This window comes from Kryptolebias marmoratus, linkage group LG23 (assembly GCF_001649575.2).
Source record: "Kryptolebias marmoratus isolate JLee-2015 linkage group LG23, ASM164957v2, whole genome shotgun sequence".
NCBI lineage: Eukaryota > Metazoa > Chordata > Actinopteri > Cyprinodontiformes > Rivulidae > Kryptolebias > Kryptolebias marmoratus.
The window spans coordinates 5,745,335-5,757,188 of NC_051452.1; the positions used below are offsets into that span (position 1 = coordinate 5,745,335).

Consider the following 11,854-nt stretch of genomic DNA (forward strand, 5'->3'; position numbering starts at 1 on the left):
GGGGGGGGCGTGCTGGAGATAACGCACCCGTTTGAGTTCAGCGTACTGTTCTAACGGTGCAGCCTCCCTCCCTTTTATGTCCGAGCAGATAACATGAAGGCTGCATAAAGCTCCGAGCGCTCGGCTACTGATAGTGGATAAAATAAATGATGCAACCTAGTGAAAGAGGATCTGTGTATAATAACTATAATGAAAGACTTGTTATCAGGACTCTGAAGCTTCTGACCGTTCCGCTGCCGATACGATCTATCACCAATAATGGGGCTGATAAAGACATTAGAGGCTTCTTTTCCCCTGGCTTTATACATCTAGGTGAATTGATGTGTGTCTTTTAAGATAGCAGAGTGATTATTACAGCAGTTGGAAAATAAAGAGTAGCTCCCTCTTCTTGCCTACCTGCATTAATTACTTCTACGTCAAAGAACACACAAAGCTTTAACGGCATCACATGCTGAAGTGAAAATTAAAATCGTTTCAGTAACTTTCATCCTGTCAATGAAGAAGCAAGTTAGGTGTTGGGTTACATATACAAATTAAGAATTGAACAGAGAAGGAAAGGGGGAGGGAAAAAAGGGGGGAACAAAAAATATATAAATAGATCGATACTGGTAAGATTTGGCAACACAAACATTGAAAACATAAAAAAAAGAATGGGGTTTAAAATAAGGGTCTAGAACAGTATATACCTGTGTGTTCATATTTGTGTCTTAGAAGGGAACTGCTCTTCTGGAATGTTTTGTCGCACAAGTCACACGCGTACATACCACTTTCAGTCTTCTTAATCTTCTTCCGCGACAGACAGGAGTCGGGGTCTGTCATGTCGTCCAGCCCTGACAAGTAATCTGGAGTGCCGTCAAGCAGGTCCCCCTTAGAGAACACAAACAAAGAGGAAAAACACCAGAAATAATAAGGAACGAGGCGCATCTTAAGGCTCGATGACTTCATCATGTCGCCCACTTTATTATAGTGATTTATAGTACGAGTCTGTTTTATTCACACTGAGCGTTTCTGCAGCTCTTTGTGTCACCTTCTGTCTGAAATGTCCTATTTTAGTTACAATTAACTTCTGTAGAGGCTGACTTGAAATTAATAGTCAATTGGTCAAAAGTGTCAGGACAGCTGCTTCTCATTTGATGTGCTAAATGAGCCACTAAGAAAGCTTTATGCAAATCTATTTTATAGAGTCATTTACATAAAAAGATGTCCTAAATACTGAGCAAAAAAAATAATTAAAAATCAGAAGGCAAATACGCTGCCGCTCTAAATGTGAGGAAAAGTTCACTTAGGAACTTTTCATCCATTAGCTTCAAGCTGAACAAAAGGACATTTATGCTGAAAATGTAACGAACAAAAACTAAAAAACAAACATATTTTAGAATTAAATGTATTACAATGTGCCGATTAACGTCATGTAGGAAAAAAAGGGGAATTTTACATTCGTTTTGAACGTTTATGCTAATATGCTAACTGTGTGCAGCAAAAAATGCAAAAGGACAAAAAAAAGCTGCAGCTTTATTTATGCTAAGGTTGTAATTGTTAAAGATCTCAAAACCCAACATATTTTAATCAATAAATATGTAGAAATGTGATTTTTATTTGTGAGAACAGTGAAGCCATTTTTAAGAACAGGACATTTATGGTTTAACTGCTAAACGTTGATCTAATGTTATAATTAGAAAAAGGCAAATCCTCTCAAAACATCTGAAAGTCTTAAAATAAAACACGACTGAGACGTAAATATAAAAAGCTGCGAAATAAAGATGAGAAAAAAACAGTTTTAGGAGTTAAATTAAACAGTTTTGACATTTACCTGAAGAAATACAGAAGAGACGAAATACAGGATGATTTTTGGAGTAAATATGAGAATTTTTGGGGAGTAATATTGAATATTAGCTGAATGTAATAAAAGACATTCTGTGGCACGGTTATAAAGCTGTAAAATCAACACAAAGCTCCACGTTCTCATGGATCTTTGATTACGAGCACCCACCAGCGTTTATTTCTTATAAAACTTTCAGCTCCGGAATAATATCTCCCATTTATAAGTGACAGCTTTCTCATTATGAAACAGAGCCGGTGTGGGCTAATTTTGAACTTGTGTTAATTTGGAACATTCCTTTAAAACCTCCTCTTTTATGATGAAGATTATTCTTAAATATAAACTGATGGAGAACAATATTAAAACATGGTCGGAGGAGGGGGAACCCACTCTTGAAATTGCAAATGATTGTAATCAGAAGGTGCACCTTAATGGCCAATATTGAGTCACCAAAAGGCTGCTTTAATGAATAAGTGTGTGATAATGTGTTTTAAGAACAGACCACTATCACTCTGCAATCAATTTGAACTAAACGCCTGTAGCTGTATTTTTAAAATCTAATTTAATAACTTAGAATAGGAAACATTATTAATACTTTTTTCATCAAAATGGTTCCCTCTATGTTAAACAGCCCTCAGCATTCAGTGGTAATGAACATGGAGGCCGTGCATTATTAATCCACATGTAGTGAAGAAGCTCATTTTGGCTGTGGCTCTCTTTAAAATGCAGCAAACTTGCAAGAGGAAATTTCAGAGAAGTGCACAGCTCCGGGGCTCACCTTTGTCATTTTTACAAAGGCCTTTCAGCCATATTTAATAACAAAATATCTGAGCTCAGGCCCGCTCCGGAGGAGGACGGGAGTTCAGTTTGTTAATGTATTCCAAGCACATCAGCGGGGGGAGCGAGAACAATTAGAGAGTCGCTATTATATTTTATTTATTTGAACCTGGTGCTGTTTTTGAGGCTAAAATTAAAATATCTGCAAATGAATCCCATTGAAAAATGCCCTCCATAAGTTGGCTGTTAGTCTCATTATCATAAACCTCTTTCCTCCCTTTTACCACTAATGACACCTCAGTTTTTTCCACCTCAGGGTGGTGCCCCAGCTGTTTATCTCCAACGCCTCTGCCAGCTCATTCTACCTCAGGTGAGCGTTTCTCTCTCCTGACTCTTTTAATTAGCACAGAAATGAGTTCAGAACATTTCAGAGGATCTAAGTGAGCCTGGGGCTTTTTAACAAAATCGCAGGTGGCTCATTTACCTGGAAACCTGGTTTCCGCTGGTACTTTCTCCTCTGCTGCATCTCTGCAAAGGTAGCTGCCCCTGCTGCGTAAGTGTAGGCCATGTGCGGTAGGAAGCCCATTTGATCCATGCCCGGATAGGGCCTAAGACCGGGTATGCTGGCCTGCATGGGGGGCATGAAAGTGGCAGGCGGGAAAGCGGTCTGGGGTGGAAGTGACGTGTACAAGGGCTTGGCGGCAAATGGGTTAATGCCAAAGATGGGGCTAGTGCTTTTTTCAAGGTTTCCATTATTGGTCGAGCCTGAGAATTCCTTCTTGAGATAGGCCAAGTTCAAAGGCTCTTCGAAGTGCTCTCGGGGAGAGGGGATGCTGTTGTGGTCAATGGTAATACTGTTGACTTTCGGCCTGCTTTTGACGGTCAGTGCATGCTTGGGTTCCTTCATGAGTCTCGGCAGCGAGAGGTCGAGCGGCTCGGCCTGCAGGTCCTCCGAAGTCAAGCTGTTTGGAGTGTAGGAGCTGCTGTGGGAGTTTTTGGAAGATGTGGAGGACAGGTTGAGCGGCGACGGGGTGTTGCTGCGGGAGTGGTCCAACTTTTCGCCTACGGGCTTGGTGCTGCCGCTGAATTGGTGGTTTTTCAAATGTCTGAGTGAGCTGTCACAGTTGTTGACGTTGTTGTGGAGCTCTGCAATGGAGGGGGATGTGATGCGGTCAGTAGGTTTGATAAGAGTGACAGGCGATCTAGCTGCCAAAGAGTCTTTTGGTTGAGTTTGATGGTTATTTGTTCCGACAACGATATCCGCGTTGTTCCTGTGCTCTAGTGGTGGGGTTCTAGTAGTGCTGTACTCCTGCATCTTTCTCTGCTCGAACCACTCCTTGACAAATTCCTGAGGAAGGCCGACTGCTATGGAAATCTTGAGCAGCTCCTCCGAGTTGGGATCCATATTCATGGCAAAATACGCCATCAGCACAGACATGTGGTCCCTGTAAGGGTTAAGGGGGCCAGTGAGTCCCTTCTCAGACAGAATGGAGGAGTGGGAGTTCTTCTCCATGAATATCCCTGGCTTGTTAGGCATCAGATTCTCACTGGGCTGCAGCACAGCTTTGATCTCCTCGTTCATTTTGCACAGGTAGCGTTCATGTTGATGCAAAGGTATTGGCCCGGGGAAGGTTTCTTTGCAATACTGACAAGCATATGGTGTAAACATGTTTTCCTGCACCTTCTCGTCCACACCTCCTTCGAGCATGTGGTTGGGTTTCTCTCGTTTGATATTGCTAATCTGTCTCTTTGAGTCTGTCGTCAAGCTCTGGAGGCAGGCTTTGGCTTCATTCACTTTTTCTAGCGTGTAGTCAATGATGCTTTTGGTGGCGCCGTTGTGATTGACGAGTGGAAGACCCACCTGAGGCCCCCCTGGCGACATCAAGCTCTGTTTCTGCTCCTCCATCTGGGTTCCCAGCTCCTTCATGTAGGCCTTGAGCTTGGAGAGCTCCTCCGGCTTGCAGTCCATTTTCTGCCTGCACACAGTGTTGTCCACGATCTGGAGAACCTTCTGTACCTCGCTCAGGTTGTTCCCCAGTGGACCTGGGTAGCCTGTGAACTGGGATTCGAGTGCCGCCATACTCAAGTGCTGCAAGGGGCTCTGAGCCGTGGAGTTGTGGTTGACCCCCAGTGGGCTGTTTCCGCCCATCCCTCCATTCATAAATGGAACAGGAGCGCCAAATCCATGAGAAGCCATCATGAGTTTGTAGTCGTTGAAGTCAAGTGGCTCTGTTTTTATGCTCAGGTGGTTGTTGTGATCAGTGAGGCCGAGGGGCTTGCCGTTCTCCAGCTTCTGGCGCAGCTGGGTGATGGCGGTGTTGGTGGGTGAGGCGGAGGCGGAGGTGGGGGAGGAGCCTGGCTTCAGGCTGCTGCGCATGCGCCCGTTCACGGCAATCAGGCCAATGCACTTCTTGCTGCTTATGTGGGAGCTGTAGGAGCCCGAATGGGAGAAACGCTTCTTGCAGTTGGGGCACTCGTAGGGTTTTTCACCTGAAATGAAAAATTTGAGAAGGTCTTTTTAAAAGATTGTTGTTTTTTTTTTTTAAATCAAATGACAGACATGTCTACAGTCTACTAAACTCCTGAACCAACCTTCAGTCCTTGTTCTCCAAGTTTCTTTAAGGTTTCAAAGTATTTTTCTTAAGACTGGCTGCTTTTTTACTTATTTTCAGTCCAGTACTTGACCATTTTCAAAGGAAAGATTTTTGTTAATCAAACCACCTAAATCGCCTGTTTTAACGACTTTTTGTTTAAAACAGCCACATGACTGACCTCTGAATGATTCAGACATAAAAAACCTAATGAACCAGTTAAACAACTTAACAACTTTAACATCGAGCCCTTGAGCCCAACTTAAAGATACAAAAACACAGTAGCAGTACATGATACAGCCCAGTACGAACCAGGTCCATACCGGGTCTGAACCAGGAGGTACACAGCTTTAAACAGAACATCTGATGATGTTCTGTGTTTAAAACTTTGCCATGTAACACGGTGGGCGATGAGCATTCCTTTAAGGAAAGCAGTAAGTGTTTACTTCAGCAGGTTTGCGTTCAGAGAACAACTCACCGCTATGAATCCGGAGGTGCTCCTTCAGGTGGTGCTTGTACTTGAAGGCCTTGCCGCACTCGGTGCATTTGAACTTGCGGTTTCCGGCCGCTTGGTTGAGCAGCTGGTGCTGTGAGGATAAAACAGAAAAGAGACGGGATTAAAAATAAATAAAGCTTAAACATCGAGGGGGTGAGAGTTTAGTAAATAATCACAACTGGTCGGCATGACAACACGCAACAAGCCAAACGGCTCCCATGGCCAAACGAAAAACGCGTTGGCTTTCTCCTCCCACCTCCGACTACAAGCAGCGGCAGCGATAACGCAGAGAATCACACACCTTTTAATTTCCTGGCTTCTCAGCCCAACCGGGCCTGCCTTTAGAATCTGGTCGCCCAGAAAATGGAAGAAAAGAAAGGAGGCTTTTTTAGAGCCTTCATTAGGAACGCCAATCTGATCTACTTTTCATTCATTTTAGCCTAATCAGTCCGAAACGTATTCAGAGCCGTTTTACCCCAAATACCTGAATTCAGAGGCTGTTTTCACAGCTCTAAATTTGGTTTGTATGTCTGTTAGCAAAATATCTCATGAACCACTCAATGGGTTTAAGTGAAAGTCTCAGAAATTAATCATTAAAGGGACATTACAGCTGATTAACTTTTAGAGTCAACCTGATTCAACATGGCCTCCACAGCTAATCGACTTTAGCAAACACAAAAATAGGTGTTTTACAGTGAATGTTACAGATACTGAGCTAATGTTAGGTGTGGTAGTAGCTGAGAGTCATCCTGAGTTTGTGCCCTGACAGATCCCATCAGATCTCAGTTTAAAACTTTGGCTTGAGGGTGGTGGGCGATATGCATTCCTTCAACAAAAGCAAGACCTTTAATTCTTGGATCTTCATGACTTTAAGGTTCATCTGCTGCTCAGAGTAAAAAATACAGCATGTAAGACAAAAACTTGGCTCAGCGTTTCCAAACAATTCACCCTAAAAAAACAGCGAGTAATTTAAATTAAAATAAAAAGTCGTTTTTTTTCTGATCTCGTTGGGGGAGGTGGGAGACGCACAATGCCCCCCTCTCCTCCCACCTCAGCCTTGACAAATGCCGGGGTGTGTGCTGACTCTCCCCACATTCCTGGGGAGACAGATGGCGGCGCGCAGGACACTGGGAGGACTTGGAGGAATTGTTCAAACAGCCCCAACCTTCAAAGATCAGGAGGGGGGGAGAGCCGAGGCCCCCGCCAAGCGCCGGAGAGGGACCCCACCGCTCGTATGTTGCTGAGTTGCATAAACAAACAGCAACAGCTGCTTTGCCGCCCCCCCCACCTTCCCTTTTACTTCTCCCCCCTTGAGGACCCCTGCCCGGTAAAGTTTCGTCTACTGCTAATAAGACACAATTGCGGCGCGCTCCTAATTGTGAATGGCAGCAGCAGCCTGCTCTCCTCGGCGGCGTGTGGGCGGAGACTGTGGCGGACTGGATGTTTGCATATGTATAACCTCTAATTAGTCATATTTCAGCTAATTGGTTAAGAGAAGGAGGAGTATTAACGCTTGTAAACATACAAGACAGAGCAGCGGCGCACATGTTTACCTATCAGGACATAATTCTTTATGTTAATCTGACTCCTCCTCAGTTAGTTGTTAATTACCAAATGTACATTTAATATAGATGCTTGTGTCTCCACTAATCAGCTGATAATTAGCAGCAGCAGCCGAAAGAAAAAGAAGAGCGCCACCTAAGGAAGGCGTCACCTCCATCCCGTGTGAAGGATTAACTGTTTAACGGTCCGGCTCCTGGGGGGGGGGCTGGTTAACGGTTAATCAGAGTCCTGGTTAACACATCACCAGCTAACCCACAAATTTAACCCTCCTTTACCTCGTCAGGCACTGGTACTCTGCGTGTAAATGTATGAATATTATTTGAACTTCTTCTTTTATTTCTACCTGTCTACATTTTTAATTAAACTTTACTATTTTTTTCCTAAAAAAATCTTACTTTCTTCCAAAACCTGCTTATTTTTTATTAAAACCTGTTACAATTTATGGATTTTTTTATTCTTAAAAATTGTTTCTATTTTAATGAAACTTGTGTACAGTTTTTTTTAATTGAAACTTTTAAACTTTTTATTTTTTACATTTTTCTATGAAACTGGGTCACTTTTTTATAGAAATTTGTCTACATTTTTCAAAACTTGCTTCTTTCTTAAAACTTGCTGACAGTTTTTGTTGAAACTTGTTTACTTCTTTCGTTTGTTTTTTGCTGTTTGAAGACAGAGAGCAGGGAACAACAAAGAAGAATATCTTGACCCGGTTTTAACTCGTGTCTCTGAGAACTCGACAATAAACTTCTTGTGTTCGGTGTTATTTACAAACCGCAGCAACCAGCTTTTGTGCCGAGCAACCTGCGGTGCTTGAACAGCAGCATTGTAATATGAGGATCGGGGGGGTCGGCGGCTCGCTCGGCCGGCCCATCTGCTCACGTTTACGCCCAGCTGGTAGATCAGGTGAAAGTGCTGCTGCTGACATCTGATCAAATCAGCCGCAGCGCGAGCCTGTCATCCTCGCTTCAGAGAGCACAACACAACACCCACGGCCTGGGAGCGAGCACGGCGGCGCTCCAGAGGACACCGGCTCATCTGTTACTGGCTCCATGGCTGAGTTCTCTCCTCCTAACAGAACCGGGCCTGCCTGGCAGACGCCGCTCAGCAGAAAATGAAATATCAAGGAGCGGTTTTAGTGCACAACTGGGTTTATTATCACCCTGTATGAAAACACGGAGGAGGACGATAATGTTTTTGCCTGCGTCTCATGAACCACTGGACAAGTTTTAATGAAACACTCATTGGATAAAAATCTACAACTGATTACCTTTTGGAGTCAGCGCAATTCAAGAAAAACACAAAAATGACTACAAGGGCATCAATTTTACAGATACTGAGCTAAAAGTTGTTCTGATAGTAGCTGAACGGCTACAACTCATTTCTCATCGTGACGAGCTCAAAACTCATGAAAGGAGGCGGGTGATAGGCATTCCTCCGGGGAATGCAAGGCCTTTAATTCTGATATAAAAACCAAAAAAAAAGAAGTTTTTTTTTCACTTCTTAATTCTGGGTTTCTCAGCATAAAACCTAAATTAGATTCACGCACAAACTCCCTTGCTGAAAACTTCCAATTACTCCAAATGTGCAAAAACTTAAACACCCGTAACTGCTGAACGCAGGACTTTAAGGTGATTCATGCCAACTTCCAGCAGATCCATATTATATTTCAGGCATGTGTGATATAAAATCTGAGCATCCACAGATGTTTATGCAGTGCATGAAATTAGAAGCGTGAGGGAGGGGTGGGCTTTGATGGAGTGCCACCACCGCAGGCTGCACCAGAAGAACATTAAAGGCCAGGAGTGGAGTGAAGTTAAGGAGCTGATAAAAATTTCCAAATTGGAAATTAACACAATCATTCGATCGTGAACACGAGACTGGAAAATCATATCAGAGAGGGCCATCAAAAAACCATTTAGGGCCTCAATTAAAGTTATTACCATTAAAGGATCTGCATCTTCAAAATGCCATGAAAAATTAATAATGATTGCCAATCAGAAAAAATGATCTCTCTTCTCTGAGGGATCGGAGCACATTAGGAAGGAAATGAAACAGCGAGAGGAGGAAAAACAGAAAAGAGAAGGACGGGAAAACTGCGCCTCACCTGATCCCGCGCCGGCTTGTGCGTGGCCATATGCCGCTCGAGCTGGGTGCGGTAAGCGAACGTGTAGTTGCACAGGGGGCAGGCGAAGTTCTCCTCGTTCTTCTCATGGCGGTACTTGATGTGCTCCTTCAGTGATGTCAAACGCTTGTAGCCCCGGTCGCAGTAGGGGCAGGTCAACAGTTGGGCGAAGGCATCTGGCGTTCCAGGTGGCAGGTCTGTACAGGAGACAGCAGGAGGAGGAGGGGGGAGGGGGGAGGAAGAGGAGCAAGGGGGGAAAGGAAAGCGGGCCAAAAGGTCAGCCAATCAATGGCAGCGAACGGGCGGGCTGCCCAGAGTGGCATGGGAGTTATCTGTGCAATCTGCTCCACATGAGAGCCTCGCTGTCCGGCTGGCATCCGACCTCCTCCCGACTTCTCACACAGCTCCTCATCCTCACTTTCTTTCACATAGTACCCAACGTGCACATGCTGATGTACTTACACGCACACATTCACCAAGTTCCTGACTTTATTCCCCCATTCTGAATGCCTGAAAGCGCCTTCCCACCCACCCCCTCCCTCGCAGCAGATCTTCGTGTCTGCGGCATGAATCATAAACCCGTTCAAATCGAGCTTCAGAGGTGCACGATCTGATTTCAAGCGCCTGCCCAGCTGTTGCTTAAGACTGTAGGTAAACACCCAGGCATCCGGCGAATCTGTGGGACCAACAGCTGCCCCGTCGTGTCAGCGGGACGAGCTGCTGCTCTGTCCACGCCCTCAACATTTTACTGAAACAATCTGTTACTGTGAAGCTTTGTGCAGCAACATGAGGCCACATGGACCTTCCATCCTATCGCTTTGGCAGCCTTTCAAAGTCAGGGCAAATGCTAGAAACCTGAAGGCTTTATAGTCGACATTTCTGAGTCCGTTGTGTGTATTTTATAAAAGATTCTGTATCTTGGGACTGTTTCAGTTTAGTTTTCTTTCATGTAGGAAAAGAAACAAAGCTCAAATGTCAGTTTAACAATTGTCTCTGTCAAAAAGTCAAACTTCTGTGTTCTTGGGTGATAATCTTTTCAGATAAAATACATCTGAGCACCAACTGCAGTCCAAAAAGGACACCTGTTAATGTCCGGCCTTGTTGCACCTCCGATTTTCTTTGTGTGGAGCTGCGTCAGCTTCATACCACTTTCCTGCTTTTTGTTTTGTAACCCAACTACTTCTGCATACTTTGAGTTATTGCAGCCATTCGTTTGAACTCAGCTCATTCAGGAGACTGGCGCTGTCAGCTGTGGTTTTTTTAATATTTAACTTTATTTACAAATATTTTCCCCTTTAAATACATTGATTTCACTTCAGCTTCTGCAGATCTGCTTCAGCTAATGGCTCTGTTTTTGCTACTTTTAGCTTTTAACTAACATTTTGCTGCTTTAGATAGTATTTTACTACATTTAGCTTTTAGCTAGCCCTTTGCTACATTAGGTCCGAGTTAGCCTTGTTCTCCTTTTAGCTTTTATGTCTCAAAATGTTTGCAGGGGTTCTCAGTTTTATCACACGAGTCGCAGGGCCTCGTTCTGCTGTCGCTGCAATTTGGACCATTTTCAAAAACTTTGCGAAACAGTTTCTTTCTTAACATAATCACAGAATCATTGCAGGTGTCTCAAACTTGTCTCAATTTAGTTTCCATAAATGTAAAGAACTACAGCTGTTATTTTTATTGACATGTATGCAAACTCAGAGAGAAATTTGGCCCATCTTTTAACAAAGGTTTGTGAAAATTTACGTCTTTTCTTGCAACTTTGTGTCTCCAACTAGTCCCCAACAGTTCCTAAACACACAAAATGACTCGGAACCAAACACCAAACCACCATGATTATCAGAACATGATGATAATCATGGATGGACCATGGGTCAGAGCAGGAACACAGAACCCACTAACATTCGTACCGTTCTCCTCGGGTCCTGTGGCCTCCGGTGTGCCCAGGCGGCTCAGCTCCTCTGGGGCTTCTGGGTAAATGATGGCGGTGTCGCCACGCTGCAGGTACTCCGCGATGCTCACCACGTGGCTGTCGCCATCGTCCAGCTTCCGCTTGGCAAAGAAGTCCTCCAACTCTGAAGTGCAATCCACGCTCTTGACTGCAAAGAGAGAAGAAGAAGAGAGACGGTGAAGGAGGAGAGGGAGGCGGACGGATAAATCGGATAAATTGGATTCACTTCTTCCCTCCTGAGAAATGTCTTACAGGAGAATATTGGGAACATTGCGGTGGAAATGCGATGAGGATAGCCACCCTGAAACATTACAGCAGTGCTTTGGGGGGAATATATCTACATTACCAGGCTTGCTTGTCATTCCATGTCTGCTAAAACAAGAAATGTAACTTAATCCAGCCAAAAATCAGAGATAGATGTGCTACTATGAGCTGCTAAGGAGCAAATGCTTTAGAAAAACTTCACTGACCTAATTTACGTCTGACAGAAAATCTGATTTACAGTTCAGGACTGTAAAATAAAAGAGACCCCCCCCCC

The 11,854-nt window shown here is 44.1% G+C and overlaps 1 protein-coding gene across 4 annotated transcripts in view; it reads right to left on the reverse strand.

The window, feature by feature from the left end:
* zeb2b (zinc finger E-box binding homeobox 2b) overlaps nucleotides 1-11,854 on the reverse strand; it is an 83,998-nt gene that overhangs the window by 2,890 nt on the left and 69,254 nt on the right. For 2 of the 4 annotated variants that reach the window (XM_017431773.3, XM_037973929.1), the window contains exons 4-8: nucleotides 11,276-11,464; nucleotides 9,351-9,565; nucleotides 5,666-5,774; nucleotides 3,081-5,086; nucleotides 765-867 (exon numbers count right to left, since the gene is read on the reverse strand). In XM_017431773.3, coding sequence (XP_017287262.1) covers nucleotides 765-867; nucleotides 3,081-5,086; nucleotides 5,666-5,774; nucleotides 9,351-9,565; nucleotides 11,276-11,464 — 2,622 coding nt within the window. Of the gene's footprint in view, nucleotides 1-686; nucleotides 868-3,080; nucleotides 5,087-5,665; nucleotides 5,775-9,350; nucleotides 9,566-11,275; nucleotides 11,465-11,854 lie in introns of all 4 variants that reach the window. The other 2 variants (XM_017431771.3, XM_017431769.3) reach the window with 1 other exon arrangement.